This window comes from Chiloscyllium punctatum, chromosome 6 (genome assembly GCF_047496795.1).
Source record: "Chiloscyllium punctatum isolate Juve2018m chromosome 6, sChiPun1.3, whole genome shotgun sequence".
NCBI classification, from domain to species: domain Eukaryota; kingdom Metazoa; phylum Chordata; class Chondrichthyes; order Orectolobiformes; family Hemiscylliidae; genus Chiloscyllium; species Chiloscyllium punctatum.
In genome coordinates, this window is record NC_092744.1 from 8,447,828 (window position 1) to 8,470,270 (window position 22,443).

Consider the following 22,443-nt stretch of genomic DNA (forward strand, 5'->3'; position numbering starts at 1 on the left):
AGAATTCCTTTCACTCAGAGTTGTGAACTTGTGGAATTCTTTCTCACAGAAAGCTGTTGGGGCCAGTTCCTTAAATACATTCAAAAGGGAGTTGGACTTGGCCCTTGCAGTGAAAGGGATCAAGGGGTACGGAGAGAAAGTAGTAATGGGATACTGAAATTAGATGATCAGCCATGATCATATTGATTGTGGTGCAGGCTTGCAGGACCGAATGGCCTGCTCCTGTACTTGTGTTCTATGTTTCTATATCTCTGTAGATGACTTGGGTGTCATCAAACATCATAATCAAGGATATCCTTAAAAAAGTAATCTGATAGATCTTGTCATTATTCCTGACAAAATGACAAGCCAGTTGTCAAATAATAACATCAGCTGCAACTGAGTATTTAAACAGCATACGCACCAACAGTCGAAAGGATGACTTTACACTGGAGTGAATGCTTTTACGTTGTTGAGCAATCACATTGCCCAATGGATCAAAGATTATTCTAGCATGGCTTCAAGATGTTGCTCACAATCGCCATGGTTAGTTCAGAGGTTCCGTCCTCTGGGATGATGACATGTCTGAGGTGGATGACAAAGATTGTGGTGGTCCATTGACATTACAGATGTGAGAGATAATGTGACAATAGAGAAGCTGCATAAACTGTTTGAGCACAGCAATTGAGAAACAGCATTTCAAGGCTTTTTGGCATGTAAATATTAAAAGTAATAAAGTTTAGTATATTTCTAAACCATTTACTTTAAAACTTAACACTGTGTAGTGGCTGCAAAATGTTTTCTCTAAGTCTCTCCCCATGTGTAAGATGCACTCTAGCTTCCACATAAGTGTATGGAGACAAGATGCCAGATGTTTGGAGAATTATGATACTCAGCTTGATGTTAGATATTAGGGTGATAGGTTATATGTAATTAATGACTAGAACCAAATGCAGTTTCAATTTCAAGATTGTTGTTTTTACCAATACTTTAAAAAAAATACACTTGCTTAAATCCAACCACAGAGCACTGAAGACAAGTTCGGCTCTGTTACTGGCAGTTTGTGTCATAGATTCCCCAGGGGCTAGTTTATTAAACTTACGGATCTGTTAAAGTGGGAAGGAACTTTTCTTCCTGCAGTGCAGGCTTAGCTCTGGAGTAGATCAGCCAAGGAAGTGAGTTGTGGGCCATAGAAACAGCTACACAATCGTTCGGACAATTTCCAACATAATCAACAAGTCCATGGCTTTGAGAACCTTATTGTCAGTAATATGACTGTAGGAAATCTCCCTTTACAGGCTCCATACGTTGTACTAAAAGCTTGAGATTTTGTTCAACATCCAGATGAAGGATAATTCTCTTTAATCACCTTGATGTCTTTCACTGTCCATCTGCCAAGCTAAGCAACCAGCTGGTCTAATTTCATAAGTTCGTTCTTCAGTCCTGCTAATGACTGAAATAAACTGGATTTTGTGCCTCATCTCCTATGATCAGTGAATATAGATGTCAAATTTTCTTAATTCAACAGTGCATCAGAAATGGAGTGCATGTTTCATAAAGATAATTTGATTGCTGTTTATTATTCACCAAATTAAATTCACCGTAATTAGGTTCCTTAATAATATCCAACTGCGAAAACAGTGGCATCTTGATCTACCATATATTCTATTGCAGAATCAAAACGTGGACAATTCTTCACTTCAGTTAGTGGATCTGTATTTCTGTACTCTCGGTTCCTGATCAGTTTATGGCACAAATAACTATTTAGGCTTTTTACCAACTGTAGCTTCTGATATTGTGGCTATCTGAAGCTCATCACACATTTTTTTCTTTGCATGAGGAGTTTAGGTTAATTAATTTCACTGTTGTTTTAAAATTATACTGCACAAAATATTTGCAACACTATTGATGTCCTGTATATAAGCTGGCATTATGAACTGAATAAGGTTATTTAACCATAACATTCAGCTTCACAATCCCTTTGCCACATTGCAGTTTCTTTGACATCTGCTTCACATCCTGCTATCTCTTTAAGCATTTGGCTACTTTTCCTAATTCCAGTATTTCTCCATTTGCTAATCTTTGTCTTTTCTGCTTTTCAAAACAACCGTAGTCATCCTATACCTCAAAATGTTCACCTTGACATGTTGGTACTGGAAAATGGCATCACCTCCCAGTTCTCTGTTGATCTATCCCTGAACTTGCTGTTATGTTTCTTTGGGAAGTTCTACCCACTTCCCAAAGCCCTGCAGCCACCTTGGTCAAAGCAACCTGTGCTGCCCTCTTTGATTATGATCCGAGGACACTATTCCACCATATTCTGCTATATCTCTTTGACCCATACCTGACCTGTCTTTGCATGCTTCTGCTTGGATCTGTCTAAATGCAGTCATTGTACCTGAGGCAATGACTTATCCCTTATCCTCTGATGTCATCTGGAGTTCCTCAAGAATTCATTTTTAGCTGACTTCTGTTATGAAGATGTCGAGGTGTACAGTACCTTTTAAGAGAATTGAAAAATCAGCAAGGACTGACAATGCACAGAGTCCTGAAGACAGTAAGAATGTAACACTTGGTTGAAACAAATAGCTGCAGATGGGTTGCCATGAAACAAAAACAAATGCAAATCCGTACAATCAGTTTTAATTATGCCCAAGATACCAAACTCCAATCAAGTTTGAATTTCGTATTTTGATGATATTAAAACCAATGAAACGATCCAATGTTTTGGGGTATAAAACTGGACATTTTGAACAGTTAGAAGGAGAACCGCCAAAGATACCAACAAGTACAGACTGTCAGCAGAACAGCTCTCTGCAAGTTACCTGTCCATAAGGAGTTTGGACAGCAGAACTTCAAGGCAGACCTGGAGAAAATCTTCAGAGAAAAATCTACAAAGGAGAATCGTCAAAGCTGACTGGTTTTTGAAACTTAAGACTTACACAAAAAGAAATTAATTGGGAATTTTTATCATATTGTAGAGTGGGAGGTAAAAGGTAAGTTTAATAGAAAGGAGTTGATAATAGCTGTTGATTTGATATTCTCAATCGACTTAAAGAATAAAATTGTTAATTTTAACTTTAAATAGTGACCTCTAGGAGAGTTCTTTGCCCCTCAAATTTTAACAGATTATGGTGTGAGATTAACTTTTTCTGTTTGGCTGGTTTAAATTAGCATAGGTGTATACCCCGTGTTCTAACACTTCTCTTCAGCTGTGACCAGTGCCTCTGTAACATTATTTTAGACATCGAATCAACATCCATATCTATGCTGATGATATCCAGCTCTGGAATGCATTCCTTAACTCATGACCACATCTTTCTTATACTGAACATAAAATGGAAAGTCAAGCCACTGTTTTTGAGGTGCACCAAAATGTCAAGCCCCTGTCACCAACTCCGTCTACCTTGGCTGCTCACTCACTGAGCCAGGCAGTACATACTTCCCACAGAAACAGAAGGTGCTCAAGTCCAGAGTTCGACAGTTTCAATGGAGGGAGAAATGGAGTTAATATCTTGAGCTGAATCTGAACCTTCAGTTTAGAGTAAGAATCCTATTCAAATCAAACATAAACTCAGTTTCTCTCTCCATAGATACTGCCAGAACTGCTGAGTATTTTCAGCATGCCTGTTTGTTAATTCCAGATTTCCAAAATCTGCAGTCTTGTTTTGGTAGAAACCACAGTACCTGTTTGACCTAGGACTGACTTTCAGATCAAGTATTTTATGCATCAATAAAATTACTTCACAAACCACCACTTTCACCTTTGCTTCTAATCAGACGTTTACCACACAGTACCAAAGGGTTCTGTTACATGATACACTCAGCATTCTGTAAATGTTATGGCATTTACTTAATGACTTGATATCTGTATTTTGCTGAGGGTGCCACTGACTTCTCTGGGGAGCTATAATTTTAAATGCTTGACCTGAATATGATTGAGCTGAAATAGAAACTCCAAGATAGTTTAATAGCCTGAGCTCACACCTACCTTGACACTTGGTTACTCTATCAGCTACTTCCTGTCCTGCAACTACTGACTTGTCGCAATTAAACACGTAATGCTTACTCCTGAAGGTACAGTTGGTTTCCTTTGGTCTTGTCCTTCAATATTCAAGTGTGACAAACTCTGTCTGACAAATTCAACGGTGATGAGGTCAGGACTCAATAGCCAGGTACGAGGGATATTCCAGTGGGAAATTGCTCAATATGGGATAGATGATGCTAGTAGTTCGTTGGTGCGGGGAAGAAAGTGACATTTTAGGAGTTCAGGTTCACAGACTCAAACTGGAGCTCTGAGAACAGCACTCGAGACTCAGGTTCCTAGTGATGTTGTTCAAGATCTGGTATCCAAATCAGGTAACTAAATGAGTTGACCACCATAATCTAAAGTCCTAGTGATGTGTTCAGCAATTTTAAGATTTATTTTGTATAGTGTGCTGTTTGCTGTCCTTTGACCTCAATTCTCTATAACCTCCAATTGCCCAAAGTTCTTGATCTTGACCCATACAACATTCCAAAGCTTAATTAATTTGAAATCCTCATCCTCAAAGATAAGTCTTTGCACACGACCTCATCATTTCCTAACTCTACAGTTGTCTTCAGTTTATGCTTTTTCCATGAACTTTATTCATTTCAATTCCTTAGATAACCTTTTGTGCATCCAATGATCCTGCAACTAGTTTAAAGGCCTTCAGTTATCTTTGGAATATTCACCCAAAAACCCTTCTTACGATCCCAGATTCAGACTCTAAAACGTGAACTTCAGGTGTAATAAATAATAAACCTGCAAGATTCCAGATTTTTGAAAAAACAGCAATGAATTGTGCAATGTTAGAACAGTAATACAATCTAAAATGCACAATGTAAATTACATTCTAACACCCAGCATTAAAATGTGGTTCATGTGGGTAATAGACTGATTGAACACTCGTCAGATCATGACGTTATCAGTAAGAGCAACCACCGCACAGTCCTTCTGTGTTGTGTGGCATTATCACCATGCTAAATGGGACAGGCTTCAAACAGATCAAGCAATTCGAGACTGGGCATCCATGAGATGCTGTGGGTCATCAATAACAACATAATCGTACTCCAGCACAATCTGAAATTTCATAGCTGGAATATCCCCCACTCAGTCATTGCCATCAAGCCAGGGGATCTACCCTGATTCAATGAAGAGTGCAGGAGGGCATGCCAGGAGCAGCACTAGGCATACCTGAAGATGAGGGGTCAACCCGGTGAAGCCATCAAGCAGGACTACTTGCATGTCAAACAGCATAATTAGCAAGTGATAGACAGACCTAAGTGATCCCATACCAATGGATCAGATGTAAGCTCTACAGTCCTGCCACATCAGTCATGAATGGTGATAGCACTTCTCCAGTGAGTTGTTTAATTGTTTTTGTGGATCCACCTCTATCTCCTCCGTGGTCCCAGCATTACAGATACCAGTCTTCAATCAATTCAATTCACTCCACGTGATATCAATAAGCAGTCAGAGACACTGGATACTGCAAAAGCTATGGGTCCTACCAACATTCTGGCAATAATACTCAAGACTTGTGCTGCAGAACCTGGCACTCCCCTAGCCAAGCTGTTCCAATACAATTACAACATTGGCATCTACCTGACAATGTGGGAAATTGCCCATGTCCTGTACGTAAAAAGCAGGACAAATCCAACCTGGCCAACTCGTGCCCCATCAGTCTCCTGTTGATCATCAGTAAAGTGATGGAAGGTGTCATCAAAAGTGCTATCAAGCAACAACTGCTCAGCAATACCCTGCTCAGTGACACCTGGTTTGAGTTCCACCACAGCCACTCTGCTCTTGACCTCATTACAGCATTGGTCTAAACATGGAGATAAAAGTTGAATTCCAGAGGTGAGGTGAGAGTGATAGCCTTTGACATTTAGGCTGCATTTGACCGAGTGTGGCATCAAGGAACCCTAGTAAAACTGGAGTCAGTGGGTATCAGGTGACAAACTCTGTGGTGGTTGGAGTCATACCTGGCACATTGGAAGATGGTCGTGGTTGTTGGAGGTCAGTCATCTTAGCTCCTGGACATTTCTGCAGGAGTTCCTTAGGCTTGTGTCTTCGGCCCAACCATCTTCACCTACTTCATCAATGATCTTCCCTCCATCATAAGGTCAGAAGTGGGGATGTTCAGCATCATTCACAACTCCTTAGATACTGAAGTAGTCCATGTTTAAATGCACCATAATCTGGACAATATCAAGGCTTGGGCTGACAAGTGGCAAGCAGTATTCACACCACACAAGTGCCAGGCATTGACCATTACCAGTATGAGACAATCTAATAACCGCCCTTGATAGTCAATGGTATTACTGTCACTGAGTTCCCCCACTATCATGAGGGTTATCATTGACCAGAAACTTAATTGGACTCACCACATAAACACAGAGGCAACAATAGCAGGTCAGAGGCTTGGAACACTGAGGCGAGTAACTCACCTCCTGATTTCCCCAAATCCCATCCATGAGTCAGGAGTGTGATGGAATACTCCCCACTTGCCTGAATGGATACTGCTGCAATGACACTGAAGAAGCTTGACACCATCCAAGCCTAAACAGCCCACTTGGCACTGTATCCACAGCATCCACTCCCTGCACTAACGACATTCAGTAATAGCAGTGTGTACTATCTGCAAGATGTCCTGCAGAAATTCACCAAAGATCCTCAGATAGCACCTTCTAAACTCACGATCACTGCCATCTAGAAGGGAAGGGATAGCAGATATATGGGAACACCACCACCAAGTTCCCTACCAAGCACTCACCATCCTAACTTGGAAAAATATTGGCATTCCTTTGCTTCCTCTTTTATGAAATGTTTTTGGGTATTTTTCTGTTTATGCTGAGTGAATATTTTAAAAAAAATTAAAAGGCACATCGTTGTCAAAACTCAGCCTTGATAAAATTCAGAAGGCTGTTGAAATGTAAAGCTGTACTATAAAACAACAGATGCAGTCTATTGAATTATTTAATCATTCTGAAGGTTAGTGACAGTTCAGTCCACTTATTGATGTTCATCTTTAATCATTGCAAACATGTGCATGTTAGCTGATTAAATAACTTGTTCTGTGTCGGCTCACTGAATACTGAAGGGCAGTCAGTGGAACTGGGCCTCAAACAGGGCTCTATGTGTTAAAAAGGTAGAAATTGTATGAGCAATAATATTACTACTTAAATTCTGCAAGTTAGATAGGTTCCTTGCTAATGCCTTTATTAAACTCTTCATCAGTTGTAAGTAAATGAATGAAAATTGAGCTCAGTTGACAATACTGCCAGTTTGTGATGACACATTAGGGTGCATTCACCACGTGTTCCTTCCAATTAAATTGTGTTTGAATGCATCAAATTAAAGCCCCAGTACATTCCAGTAATTTTAATAATTTCCAGTAATTATTTCAGAAGTATTCAGAGGGGAAGCGAGTTCCAAAGACTGGTGACTTTGTTAAAAGGAAACTCGTTCTTTCTGCCTTAAGTGAAAGAACCCTTTAGCTTTTAAACTGCAATACTTGGTTATAGATTCTCCCACAAGACTAAATATCTCTTCCACACTGCCAGGAACCCTCAACTTGTATGTTTCAGTCAAGCTGCCGCTTACTCTTCTAAATGTCAGCAGATAGAAGCCTAACCACTCCAATCGTTTCTCATAAGACAACCTGCGCATTCCAGGTTAAAAATCACACAACACCAAACTATAGTTCAACAGGTTTAATTGGAAGCACACTAGCTTTCGGAGTGACGCTCCTTCATCAGGTGAACCTGGTGTTGTGTGATTTTTAACTTTGTGCACCCCAGTTCAACAACGGCATCTCCAAATCATGCCATTCCAGAAATGTCTAGTAACTCTGTGAACTGTTTCCAATGCATTTCCATTCTTTAAATAAGAAGGCCATAGTACTGCAGAATTGGTTTCATCAGGGCCTTGTTGAACTGAAGATTGACCTCCCACAATAAACAATAGCATTGTTTTGGCTTACCTTATTACTGATTATACTTGCCCTAATGTTTGCACTTCATGGATGAGGACACCCAGACCCTTCTGCATCTCAGAGCTTTGAAATCTCTCCCTTTAGATAATGCTTTTTAACCTTCCTACCAAAATGGATAATTTCATACATGTTCCTTTTATGCTTCCTATGCCCTTTTTCACAACTTAAATTCCTAACTATCTTTGTCTTATTAGCAAATTTAATAGCCATTCCTTTGGCTCTTTCATTCAGGTTATTTGCGTAAATGATAAAACGTTGAGGAACCAATACTAATCCCTGTAGCACGTCACATTTTAAGACGACAAAGTAGGATCATGGCTGATCTGGCATTCCTCACATTCACTTAGAGTCATAGAGATGTACAACACAGAAACAGACCCTTCGGTTCAACCCGTCCATGCAGACCAGATATCCCATTCCAATCTCGTCCCACCTGCCAGCACCTGGCCCATATCACTCCAAACCCTGACTAGTCGTATACCCATCCAAATGCTTTTTAAATGTTGCAATTGTAGCAGCCTCCACCACTTCCTCAGGCAGCCCATTCCACAAATGCACCACCCTCTGTGCGAAAACGTTGCCCCTTAGGTCTCTTTTATATCTTTCTCCTCTCACCTTAAACCTATGCTCTGTAGTTCTGGATTCCCCCACCCCAGGAAAAAGACGTTGTCTATTTACCATATCTATGTCCCTCATGATTTTATAAACCTCTATAAGGTCACCCCTCAGTGTCCAACGCTCCAGGGAAAACAACCTTTGATTCCCTAACTGATCAAGAATCTATCTAGTCATCCTTAAATATATCCAAGGACTTTGCCCCCACAGCTCTTTGTGGCAAGGAGTTCCAAAGACACTCAACCCTCTGAGAGAAGAAAGTCCTCCTTCTCTCAGTCTTATATTGGTGCCCCTTTATTCTGAGATTGTGCTCTTTGGTTCTAGACTCTCCCATGAAGGGAAACATCTTATCAGCATTGACCCTGTCAAGCCTCTTAGAACCTCTCACTTCTTAATTGCAGGGTGAATAGAGTTTCAATCTGTTTGACCTTTGCTGATCAGACAATTCCTCCACATGAGGGATCATCCTCATGAACCTTCTCTGAAATACCTCCAATTAAACAATGTGTTTCCTTAAATAAAGAGACCAAAACTGCTCGCACTCCTTCAGACGAGGTCTCACCAGTGGCTTGTACAATTGCAGGAAGACTTGCCTTTTCTTATACTCCAACCCCCTTGAAATAAGGACCACAATCCATACACCTGCTGCACCTGTGTGTGCTAGCTTTGAGTTTTGTGCACAGATGTCCCTAAGTCCCTTTATATTGCATCTTTCTGCATTTTTGTCCACTTAAATAATATTCTGTTCTTTTGTTCTCCGTTCCAAACTGAACAACTTCACATTTTCCCACATTATACTCCATATGCCAACCTTTATTGCACCAGCAATATCTCTCATTAAACAGTTTATATCCCTCTACCAATCTGCCCTCCTATATTTGTTGCCTGCAAGTTTGGGAATAGTGTATTCACGTCCTTTCTCCAAGTAAACAGTTGCAATGCCAGCACTGATGTCTATAAAACCCCACTGGTTATGAGATGCCAACCATAAAAAGAGCCCCTTATCCCCCAATTCTCTCTCTATGTCAATATGTTACCACCAACACCATGACCTCTTATAGCTTAACCTTTGTGAGATACCTAGTTGTACCCCTTCTGGAATCCAGAACTACAGAGCATAGGTTTAAGGTGAGAGGAGAAAGATATAAAAGAGGCCTAAGGGACAACGTTTTCGCACAGAGGGTGGTGCATTTGTGGAATGGGCTGCCTGAGGAAGTGGTGGAGGCTGGTACAATTGCAACATTTAAAAACCCTCTATCCACTGTGGTTGAGGCTTCCTTGAAAATCTTTAACAAGTTTCCTTTTCATAGAGCCATGCTGGCTCTACTTGATTAGATTATGACTTTCCAAATGTTACTTCCTTAATAATTGATTACAGTATATTTTGCTAACCAGAAACTGACCTATTTATGCCTAGTGTCTTTTCGGTTGGTTCACCTTTCTATCTGTGACAATATAGTACCCCCTATACCAGGAGATTAATTGTCTGTAATAACTTTAGATGTAGTGCCTTACCAAAAGATTCTGGAAATAGATTTAAAACACATACATTTCTAGGTGTTACCTTGGGGTCTAATGTCTCTGAACTATATTCTCATACAATCAAGAGATGATAAACAGTAGGAATAGACCAGTCAGTCCTCCTAGCCTGCTCTACCATTCAGAAGGATAGCACTGATCTCATTGTGGCCTTTACTTTGTTGCTTGTCTCCATAATCCTTGATTCCTTTGTTGATCAAAAATCTGTTTAACTCCATCCATGGATATACCCAATGACCTAGTCTCCACTGTTCTATGGGAAGAGAATATCAAAGCATATTAACTCAGTAGGAGAAGACGATCCTCCTCATCTTCATCTCAAGTGGAGACTGCCTAATTTGAAGCTGTGCCCATACTTCTAGATGCCCCAATGGGAGGAAACATCCTCTCCCCATCTACTCTGTGAAGTTCTCTCAGAATTTTCTATTTCAGCAAGATCACCTTTCATTCTTCTAAGCTCCAGAGTATACCCTCCAACAAGATGTACAGGATTTTGCACAAATTAAGATTTTATGCCATAAGGGAAGCATAATAGCAAGGACAGAACATTGCTGGCTACCAGAAAATGGCGTGGGTGAGTCTTTTCTCAGATTGACAGGATAGGTTGGGCAGGGCCCCATTCGGGTCTGTTTTTGACCCTCAACTTCACAAACATTTGTTTCATTGACATGGGTGAGGGATTGAAGGCATGGTGGCTAAATTTGCAAGTAAGTAGGAAAGTATATTATGAAGATTACATAACAAGGCTGTAGATTGACTTAGATAGGTTCCATTAGTGGGCACAAATCTGATGACTGAATAAAGAAGAGGGAAAATGTGACTTTGTTCACTTTGCTTTTTTATTCTTCCTGTCAGAGTATGATTTAGTGAGTTTTGCGAAGATTTGTAGCTCAGGTTGAGGTTCTGGATGTAAGTTTGCTCGCTGAGCTGGAAGGTTCATGTTCAGACATTTCATCTCCATACTGGGTAACATCATCAGTGAGCTTCTGGTGAAGTGCTGGTGTTATGTCCCGCTTTCTATTTATGTTTCGGGTCCTTGAGTTGGTGATGTCGTTTCCTGCTCTTTTCCTCAGAGGGTGGTAAATAGGATTGAAATTGATGTGTTTGTTGTTTGAGTTCTGGTTGGAACGCCAAGCTTCTAGAAATGCTTGTGCATGTCTATGTTTGGCTTGTGCTCGGATGGATGTGTTGTCCCAGTCAAAGTGGTGTCCTTCCTCATCTATATGTGAGGATACTAGTGATAGTTGAGTGTGATTTGAATAGTTAATAACTGCAGATTTCAGAGGTGCAATTCTGCTTATTCGTGTGCATGTCACAAAACATGAGTATGCAGGTACGGCAAATGATTCCAAAAGCTAATGGATGTCATCCTTTATTACAAGGGGATTTGAACATAAAAGGATTTTATATTACAGTTAGACAGAGTATTTGATGAGATGACATCATGAATATTATGTGCAGTTTTAGTCTCCTTATTTAAGGACTGATGGAGGTTCAGAGGAGGTTTATTGGATTGATACTGGGAATGAGCTAGTTGTCTTACAAAGAAATATTGGACAGGCTGGGCTTGTTTTAACTTGAATTTAAAAGAATGGTAGGTGACTTGATTGAAGTTTATAAGATTCTGAATGATTTTGACGAGGTAATCGTGGAAAGGATGGTAGTAAACTTTGTGAATATTGCAGTATTAAAGAATGCAGTAGCTTCTTCCTGCTGGGGAATGGACATCTTGTATATTAGAGTTGATTGTTCTCTCCACCTTCTCTGTAGCTGTAACACTATATGCTGCATTCTGCTGTTATACCCTGATGCACATATGTAAGGTATGCTTTGCCTGGATTGCACACAAAACAATACCTTTCCATGTATCTTGGTACATGTGACAATAATAAAGCAAATCAAAGCATTAATTGCAACTCACTGTATATTGCTGAAAAGAAACACATTTCGTCCAAGTCTTTTATCTTACACTTATCAGGACAATTCATAAGAATGTCAATTCAAGGAGCGAACTAACATTTGTACGACATGAGGTGAAAATGCTGAATTGTGGAAAGTGGCTGGTGGAAGATGCATTGCCATGATCATTGATTGACAAAAAACAGGTTTAAGTTTTAATCCAGGCAGGTTCATTCTGATTGGTCAGGGCATTGCCCTGGGCAGTGATCAAATCACTGTCGAGGTAAAAACAATGACTGCAGGTGCTGGAAACCAGATTCTGGATTAGTGGTGCTGGAAGAGCACAGCAGTTCAGGCAGCATCCAAGTAGCTTCGAAATCGAAGGGCTTTTGCCCGAAACGTCGATTTCGAAGCTACTTGGATGCTGCCTGAACTGCTGTGCTCTTCCAGCACCACTAATCCAGAATCAAATCACTGTCACCTATTCTGTTGTGTTGAAGCAGGCACAGTGTGTATATAAATGTCTGCCTGTCAAGTACAGGGCCCCGTGTATTAATCTACATAGCTTCCAGTGTGCTCAAGAGCACCACACTGAGAACCCAAATGACAATCCTACATTGGTTTTCAGCATAATTCTTCACACACACTGGATTAACCAGCAAATGTTGTCTAACTACAGAATCATATCTAATGTTGGACATTGTGTTGTGAGTTTTGCAAGCCAAAGGGTTCATTGGAAAAATCAATACCTTGCTCATTTCTGTTGTTATATCAATTCTGCTGTTTGAAATTCAACAGCATCTATGGAGAGAAAGCAGAGTTAACATTTTGGGTCCAGAACTGATGGTAGCGAGGAAAAGATTGATATATATATACTGAAGATGGGGAGAGTGTAGGAGTAAACAATAGGTGGCGGTGAAGCCAAAAAGTTGTTCTGCCTATCGCACAAATGATATATGTGATATATTAATTTCCATGCTGGTGTATTGCCAGATATACTGACATACTAAGACTGAGAAAAAACATAGGCCAATCTGCTAAATCTTTCCTCATCAGAAAATCCTTGCATAACAGGAATCAGGCTTCCAATACAAGTCTATCCTTAAGTAAGGAGCTCAAAGCTATAAGCACTCTTCTTAATGTGGTCTCACCAATGCCTTGCACAGTTCTAACAAGTTCTTCCCTCCTTGAACTCACCAAACCCCTTGCAGTAAAAGCCACTTTTTGTTTCATCAAATTATATGAATTCAAAACACTGCAGGACGGTGGCTCAGTGTTGCTGCCTTGCAGCGCCAGGGACTCTGGTTTGATTCCAGCCTCGGGTAACTGTCTGTGGGGAGTTAGCATGTTCTCCTGGTCTCTGTGTGGATTTCCTCCAGGTACTCTGGGATTTCTTTTCCACAGTTCAAAGATGTGCAGGTTAGGTGAACTGGCTGTGCTAAATTGCCCCTAGTGTGCAGGTTAGGTGAACTGGCTGTGCTAAATTGCCCCTAGTGTGCAGGTTAGGTGTATTGGTCAGGAGAAATGTTAAGTAATAGGGTCGAGAATGGGTCTGGATGGGATACTCTTCAGAGGGTCAGTGTGAACTTGTTGGGCCTAATGGCCTTAATCGTAGGGATCCTATGATTAATTCTGTTTTTCTCTCTCTCCACAAATGCTCTCTCCAAAGCAGATATTTTCCAACATTTTTGTTACTTGATTTTCAGCATCTGTATTATTTTTCTTCCAAAAATCCAACATTGCATTTGCTGTCCTAATTAATTCTATTCTGTCACCCCTCTCCATTTAAATAACCACCTGCATTTTTGTGGTTCCCCCCAAAGTGGACAACTTCATTTATTTTCACGCTGTACTTGCATCTACCAATTTTTGCTCACTAATTTAGCCTACGTATCCTTTGCAAGCTCTTTGTATCCTCATCATAATGTGCTTTCCCTGTCTATGTTTGTCTCATCAGCAAACTTGGCTATAAAACTCTGTCCCTTTAACCAAGTTGTCACATTTCGGTCACTGCTTCTAAGTTGCAGTGGTAACACTGAATTGAGACTGGAACTAATGTTGTTTGAAATGACGTTTCCAAAATGTGGAAAATACCAAAGAACTGCAGATGCTGGATATCAGAAATGAAAACAGAAATTGCTGGGAAAACTCAATTCTGAAGAAGGGTCACTGGACCCAAAATGTTAGTTCTGCATTCTCGCCACAGATGCTGCATGACCTGCTGAATTTTACCAGAAATTTCTGGTTTTGTTTCCAAAATATAGTCTTCCAAAATATATAGCAGCTGTATGTTCATCAATGCAAATTTCTGTTTTTACTTTTCTTTATGGAAAATAAGGACATCGGAGATTGAATTAATTCAGTGTTTATTCTGGTTCCCATAACTGAGATTCCTGGTGCATCACAACTTGTGATTTATTGTCTCACTTAACCTGATAACCTTGATGCTTAAATGTATTCCAATGGAACTTCGATTGTCAATGCACCATTACACAGACTGGTTAATGTCCACAGTAATATATATGGGATTGGGACCTTTTTTTTGCATAAACTGGCTTAAAAGGCCACTGAGTGTTCTTAATTGATTTTTCACTGGCTCCAAGTTCATGATCCAACAAAGTAAGCAGTTATTATGTGATGTTGATGCAAGAATTTACGATCCACGCAGTCCTGAAATGTGGCTCTGGGTCAAGAAGCGAATGGAGTGGAGTGAAGGCTTCAGATCGAAGCTAGTACCAGGAGTCAAACCTGTTCCACTAGTCACTACGATCATGGATGATCCTCTAACTCCATGCCATATTTCTGTTTCTCTCCAAACCCCATGATGCCTTCAATGGTGGGAAAACTCTGAGCAATCAGGTTGCAATGTGTACTATTTTAATTGTGTCCCATTTTAAAGTTAAGATGCTTTAATTAACTGTACACCTTAGTGAATCAGTTAGATAATCTGAAATGCCATGGAGAAATTAAAATGTTACTATATCAAACTAAATATTGATGAAATCCTCAACACCAACTTCTATTAACTACTAGCAAATCTCCTCCACTATTGCAGATGAGTCAAGCTACCACTTTAGGTGTTCTGCATACTTTGTTTTCTTCATTTATACGAAATAAATTATGTTCTAATTTTTACTTGTCGCTGTTGGCTCCATAGCTTTCACTAAAGATAGAAGACTTAATAGAGACATACAAGGGGACATAAATTTAAGGTGAAGGGTGGAAGGTATAGGGGGGATGTCAGGGGTAGGTTCTTTACCCAGAGTGTGGTGGGGGCATGGAATGCGCTGTCTGTGGGAGTGGCAGAGTCAGAATCATTGGTGACCTTTAAGCGGCAGTTGGATAGGTACATGGATGGGTGCTTAAGCTCGGACAAATGTTCAGCACAACATCGTGGGCCGAACAGCTTGTTCTGTGCTGTATTGTTCTATGTTCTATGTTCTCTAAGATGATCAGAGGATTAGATAGGATGGACAGTGAGGGCCTTTTTCCTCAGATAGAGATGGCTAGCACAAGGGGATGCAACTTTAAATTGAGGGGTGGTAGTTATAGGACAATGAATACCCTGCCTGCAGTGGTGACTCACCAACTTTACAGGCATTTAAATGGTCATTGGATCGGCATATGGACAAGAATGGAATAGTGTAGGTTAGATGGGCTTCAGATTGGTTTCTCAGGTTGGCGCAACTATGTTCTTAATGGAAATAATAAAATGAGAAAAAATGCTAAATTTTCACCAATTTGTAATCCAATTTATTCAATTTTGTTACTTGCAGATAAGCCTCCAAACTGGGACGTCTGGTACGAGAGCACATTTGACGATTGTGGAAAAGAAGCCTGCCTGTCTTTCTCAAAGGAGGTTTTGTGTTCGCGTGTGACAGTTGACCATAACTACTATGCCATTTGTCAAAACCTGCTCTCTAAATATGCCACGTGGCGTGGCACAACTGGCGGGCTCCTGCACAGCCCTCCTGTAGAAATTGTCAGAGCTGGCAGACTGGAGGCCTTGCTCGAAGAATGTGCACACCCAAAGAAACAATACGGCCGATTCCAAGCAGCAAGAGAATTGCGAGACTATCTTGCAAAGCTGAGCAATAATGTAAGGTAGCTAAACGTGGGTCTATTGTTTTTCACACTGTTCTAGATTTGAGATTTGAATTGAACATGAGTGTGGTTCCTGTGTAGAATGTAAACCTGTATTGAAGGATACCTTGCAGAAATGGCACTATATAGTGTTGTAATTCGTGCTTGGAACAACAACGGACATCTGCAAACCAGTGTGTAGGACTGGTTATCTGATTAGAGCATTGAGCTATTATTGACTTGTTCTCTGATTGCCTGCAGAGTAATTCAGATGAAGACCAGCAGGTCACTGGTGATAATAGACCCTGACAGGTTTAAAGATTGCACATGTGTCAAAGGGCAATTGACATAACACAGCATTACTGTCACAATTTGTGAGGCTGATGCCTTTACTAAGGAAACCTTCCTTAACTTGAAAGCCTGTTTAAAGGCTTTAACCTACTGATGTTGTCTTGATCCTGTCTATATTTTGAATAAGGAAAGCATTAAAAATGTTTGTATTAAAGAAAAACTTACATATACTGCCATCAAAATGTACGTGCAAAATTTTGATACAAGTTTGCTCATACTCCTTTTCAAATATGTGAACATGTTTCTAACTTATCTGTAAACTGAAGCACTGAGAAAATATGGCATTGGGGTATACTGTCCAGAACCTTAAAGCATTCCCTCATCACCATTTAAGCAATAATTTGACGTTCTGCAAAGAATGGGAAGAGGAAATCCTCACTGTTTGTATTACACAAGAAATCTGTGAGCATGAAATAGTGATTTGAGGTTAATTTACTTTGAAGCAGCAACATTAAAAAAGAACATTTTGAGCATCTTTATAGGTTACTTTAAAAAAATCAATTTGATTTCTGTAAATAAAATTAGGGGAGCTTTTTTTCCGCAAGGAGTAGAGGAGACAGACACAAAAGTATTTGAGCACATGCCAAAGAATAAGAATTGTTCCAAAATTACCCTTCCCTTGGAGGAGAAACCTATTTATTGGGTAAAAGCAGTGAAAATACAGTGCCAAGGATTTTGGTGGCTATTTATATATTAAAAATGCATTACCTAAAACAGGAATAAGGTTTTTGGTTGCAAGTTTGTATTTACCACGTGCTTGACTGGTATTATTCTTTATTGATTTACTGGGCTGACACAGATAGCAATTGCTTTCTGCTCCAGATCTCACATTGGTACAGTATTGTAATTTAAAATTTGGTTAAGGTGATGATTTTCCATTTGTTCCAACTAACCTATATTAATTTTTTTTTCAATTTAAGCAGTTGTGTGTGTTTGGCACGTTAAAAAGCCTCATAGTTTGTGTGGAAATGGGGTGGAAAATCTGTTTTTGCTACTGATTAGCTGAAGTGCAGCTGTAACACCATTACCAGCTACTTCCATGCCTGTGGTTCAATCTGGATAAATGTTAAACTATTCCCCGTAAAGTAATTTTGTGACTTTAATCTCCATTTTAAAACATGCTGATGCTTTTCATTCTAAAACTAGCTTGAGTTGGCTTCATTACAGGGAACTGAATGCTGCAGTATCACTACGAAATAAAGTAGGAAGCAATAGTGTTTGTTTCTCTGGTATTTCCTAAACCTCGTCAGACACTGAAGTAATCAGATTATGACCCGTTTAACAGTACAAATGTAGCTTTTATTGTGTACTGTACTTGTTAGTGAGGATGCAGCTGACTCCAGGTTTGGGTTTTGGAGGTTTGTAAATGCTGGAAAATGCTGTCTTCACTTTATTTTGTATGTTCTCATTTAGTTTCTATGTTTTATCATAATGGTTTGATTCACTGTGCCTTTCATTCAGAAGTTGTCTTTATAACTTAAAGTGGATTCATATAATAAAACTTTACTTATTAATGTTTTTTGTATTTATTACTCTTGGAAAACTAAACACAAATTCATAATCTTACCAGCATTACCTTCCACTTTACATGAAGAATTGTATTTGTAATCGTTGTCCCCTTGAGGCGGTGCTTTCTTTACACTGCTTGACAATACAAATGTTCTGCTCTTATGCAAGACTTCTCCGCAGTTACAATTTATGGGTTTAGGAAGTGCAGGTGCTAATGTTCAGGTTCTAAACATTATAATTTAACACCAACAGTTTTTTAAAAATTCCTACAGACTATAGAATCTCAACCACTGTTTAAACCCATTTTGACATTGCTCTGAAATTGCATGTGGTGTCAAACTTGGATTTCTTTTTTATTCATTCACTGGATGAGGGCATCACTGGCTAGGCCAGCATTTATTGCCCAGAGGATGGTCGAGTCAGCCCCATTGCTGTGGGTCTGGAGTAACATGTAGGCTAGACCAGGTAAGGATGGTAGTTTCCACCTCTAAATGACATTAGTGAACCAGATCAGTTGCTTCCTGACAATAGACGGTGGATTCATGGTCATCATTAGACTCTTAATTCTGGACTTTTTAAAAATTAAATTTATATTCCACCATCTGCCATGGCAGGGTTTGAATCCGGATCTCCAGAATACTATCTAGATTAACAGAGATAATACCACAAGGCCATTGCCTCTCCCATGTCATGCCATTTCTCTTCAAGCCAGGCTGAGAGGCAAGATTTTTATCCCAAGATGTGATGATTCAGAAGAAATGCACCCTTCATGACTCCTGCCTCAGTTTTCCCCATCATGAATCTTTGCTGAGCTTACATGCTCTCTGCCAATGTTACTGCTTTCAACAGGTGCCAGTAGCAGATGCTGATATCTGTAGTTTAGAATACAACATGAACTGTCACCACTTCCTTCTCCCCTATACATTAATCTCCAACCTATCGATAGTGAGAAACTAACAATGTCCTGTCAAATCACACCACAGCTGTCAAACTATTGAGTTGCTCTGCTTTGCAGATATTGCTTATGAAGGACACCCTGCTTTCTTTGTGAATTGATGTACTGCAAAGCAGTTCATGCTTCATAAAGAATTACAACAGAACTTGTAAAAACTTGTTCAATTATTTTTTTTTAAAAACGTGTTATTTATTTGTGCAAATTTGAAGCATAGTGGGTCTCCATGCTATAGTTCATAACCAGCAGTTGTATTTTTGAGTTTTACTCCCCCATGCAGCTCTCTCTGAATTAACAATTTCACCAACGTCCCCTCTGTCTGAGCAAAGTTACCATTCTGCTTGTGAGCATCTGAACATCAGCTTTAGTAGGCTATTTGACCATGTACATCTTCACATTTGACCTGGATTGACCTCAGGCATGTTACGCAAAGAACACTTTTCAAAAGATGTTCCTGGACATCGAACAAGAGCTAAATAATTCCCCACTTTCCTAAAGCCAATTATAGCATCCTGATTTCCATAGAGGCTGAGATCAGCTAACTCAGCAGAGGTCAGGAATTCAACCTGACCGCTTACTGGGCCAAATTGCTTATATCTGCAGACTGAAACACTATTTTGTTTTAACTTTTAATTGTATGGTCAGAACCAGGCTATTTTTAGGGAATGCTACTCTTTATTGACAGTTTGCATTTTTTTTGCTAATATTTATGGAACTTCCATTTATGTCATGGAAGTTTTGAGATTCTGCAACGTCGCATTTTTAAAAATCTCCATTTGCCACGTACTTCTTTTTGCCCTTTGATTTACAGGAGCCTTTTGATCCTTTATTTTCTTGTACACGTACAGCCTGTACTATCTCCATGTCCACAACTATCTCAAGTCTCTCCAATCTCAGCTACATCTGGCTCGAGTCTTCTCAATTTGGCTCTGCTTTTTAATATACCAAGGTGACTTCCAGACTTGTCACCCATTCTGAGACCCTTATTTCCGAAGCAGCTTTTTGTTCAGTAAATATTCTTCCCTTCATTTGTTTATTTTTAAATAATTGGTGTTTGTCTCAAAGCTAAATGTGCGATAATTATTGAAGTTTCACAACAAATACGATTGAGTTGACAATATGAGATGGGCAGAAGAATGCTAGAGACAGCAGAAGATGGACAATGTGACCAACCACCAATGTGACCTGCAAACTCCCCTCTGAGATCCATGCCATCCTGACTTTCAAGTATTTTGCCATTTCTTCATTATTGTTGGATCAACATCTTGACACTATCTAAAGTGGTAGAAATATAAATGCTATAGAAGATAATGTTGGGGAGGGGGATGAAGATTGATTGATTGATTACAGGAGAGTATAGACAGTTTGGTCAAATGGGCAGATCAATGGCAGATAGAACTTAACCCAGAAAGTGAGAGCTGGTGCCCTTTCCCATAGAATCCCTACAGTGTGGAAACAGGCTCCTCAGCCCAACCCTCCAAAGAGTATCCCACCAGTCCCATTCTCCTACCCTATATTTACTCCTGACTAATGCACCTACTCCACACATCCTTGAGCACTATGGGAAATTTAGCATGGCTAATTCACCTAATCTGCTCATTTTTGGACTGTGGGAGGAAACCGGATCACCTGGAGAAAACCCACACCGACACAGGGAGAATGTGCAAACTGCACACAGTCGCCCGAGGCTGGAATTGAACCCGGGTCCCTGGTGGTGTGAGCCAGCAGTGCTAACCACTGCAGCACTGTGTTGCTCTGAGAAGGAGTAAAAAAAAGGGAATACTCAGAATGACAACACACTCGGAAACTCGGATAGATCTTGTGGTATTTGTTGATGGATCCCTGAAGGCAGTGGGACAGGTTAACCAGGTGGTTAAGGTTTATGGAATGCTTCTCTTTATCAGTCATGGCGTTGTTTATAAAAGCGGTGAGGTTATTGCTGGAGTTATACAGGACTATGGTTACACCACAAGTGGAATACTGTGTGCAGTTCTGGTCACTGCACTGTAGGTAGGATGTGGTTACATTGGAGGGGCAGTAGAGGAGATTCACCAGGTTGTTGCCTGGGATGGAGCAGTTTTGCTGTGAAGAGAAGCTGGATAAGCTTGGGTTGTTTTTTATTTGGAGCAGAGGAGACCTAATGAAGAAGTATAAGATTGAGGGACATGGGCAGAGTGAATAGAAACAGCTGTTCCCTTCAGTTGAAGGGTGAATAACAGGGAGGTCTAATGTTTAAGGTGAAAAGCAGGAGGTTGAGAGGGAATTTGAGGAAAAGGTTTTTGTCATCCAGTGTGTGGTGGGGGTCTGGAATGCATTGTAGTGGTGGTGGTCGTGGAGGGGGTGGGGGTGGGGGGGTGGGGGGGGGGGGGGGGGGGTGAGGGGTGGGCTTGTTGAGGCAGGTAGGTTCACAACCTTTAAAGCTGCTTGAATGAGCACTTCAAGGGGTCATAATGTTCAATGCTATGGCCTTAGTGGGAAAAGTAGGACTAGTGTAGATATAGAGTAGTTTTTTATTGGTGCACACTCACTGGCCAAAGGGCCTTCTCTGTACCATGTGCTTCTATAGTCCGCAGCAGGTTGCGGTCAGACCACCACTAGGGGCAGCATGGTGGCTTAGTGGGCCTCACAGCGCCAGGGACCCAGGTTCGAATCCTGCCTTGGGTGACTGTCTTAGTGCGGAGTTTGCACATTCTCCGTGTCTGCGTGGGTTTCCTCCAGGTGCTGTGGTTTCCTCCTCCAATCCAAAGATGTGCAGGTCAGGTGAATTGGCCGTGCTAAATTGCCCATATTGACAGGTACATTAATAAGGGGTAAATCTAGGCTAAGGGAATGGGTCTGGGTGGGTTACTCTTCGGAGGGTCGGTATGGACTTGTTGGGCCGAAGAGCTTGTTTCCATACTGTAGAGAAATCTAATTTTCTTGATAACAGTTAGCGATGGGTAATAAATACCTTGCCAACAAATCTCACTTTCCAGAACTGAAAAGAAATACGATACTACACTTACTGGAAAACTGTCATAAAAGAAAAATGCTGGAATTAGTCAGCAGTTTGAACAGCATCACTGGAGAAAAAACTGAGAGTAAATACATTTCAGTTTGATGACTTTTCATCCAAACTCTGAAAGGTTATTGTCCTGTGCCATTGACTCCTCTTCTCCCCACAGTCTCTATGATTTGTTCGTCAGATCGATGTGGTTGCTGGAGTTTATTCTTAAATCTAAAACGCATTTCACTTGCATTTAATGGTAAACATGGGTATGAAAAGACATGTAGTCTTTCAGATAAAACACTTCACTGCAGCTCAATAAGCTGGGATCACACTTGCTTCGAAAGATTGACTTGGGGAATGTCCAATGTCTAAAAATTGAGGATTCCGATTTCTACACTGTGGATCCACCTTAGCCATTATCATAGTCTATCCTCCTACTTTATAAGTAATATTTTTATACTGTTTTAGCAGTTTTCATTCTGCGTTGAAAGGGATCTGCTATTGAT

At 40.3% G+C, this 22,443-nt stretch overlaps 1 protein-coding gene across 3 annotated transcripts in view; it reads left to right on the top strand.

Annotated features, from left to right (window-relative positions):
• The window catches only part of LOC140478700 (divergent protein kinase domain 2A), a 250,229-nt gene extending 232,228 nt beyond the window's left edge, over nt 1-18,001 (top strand). For all 3 annotated transcript variants that reach the window (XM_072572005.1, XM_072572003.1, XM_072572004.1), the window contains one exon: nt 15,830-18,001. In XM_072572005.1, the coding sequence (XP_072428106.1) occupies nt 15,830-16,161 (332 nt within the window). In that variant the 3' untranslated portion in view covers nt 16,162-18,001. The remainder of the gene's footprint in view (nt 1-15,829) is intronic.
• Nucleotides 18,002-22,443: the final 4,442 nt, after the last annotated feature.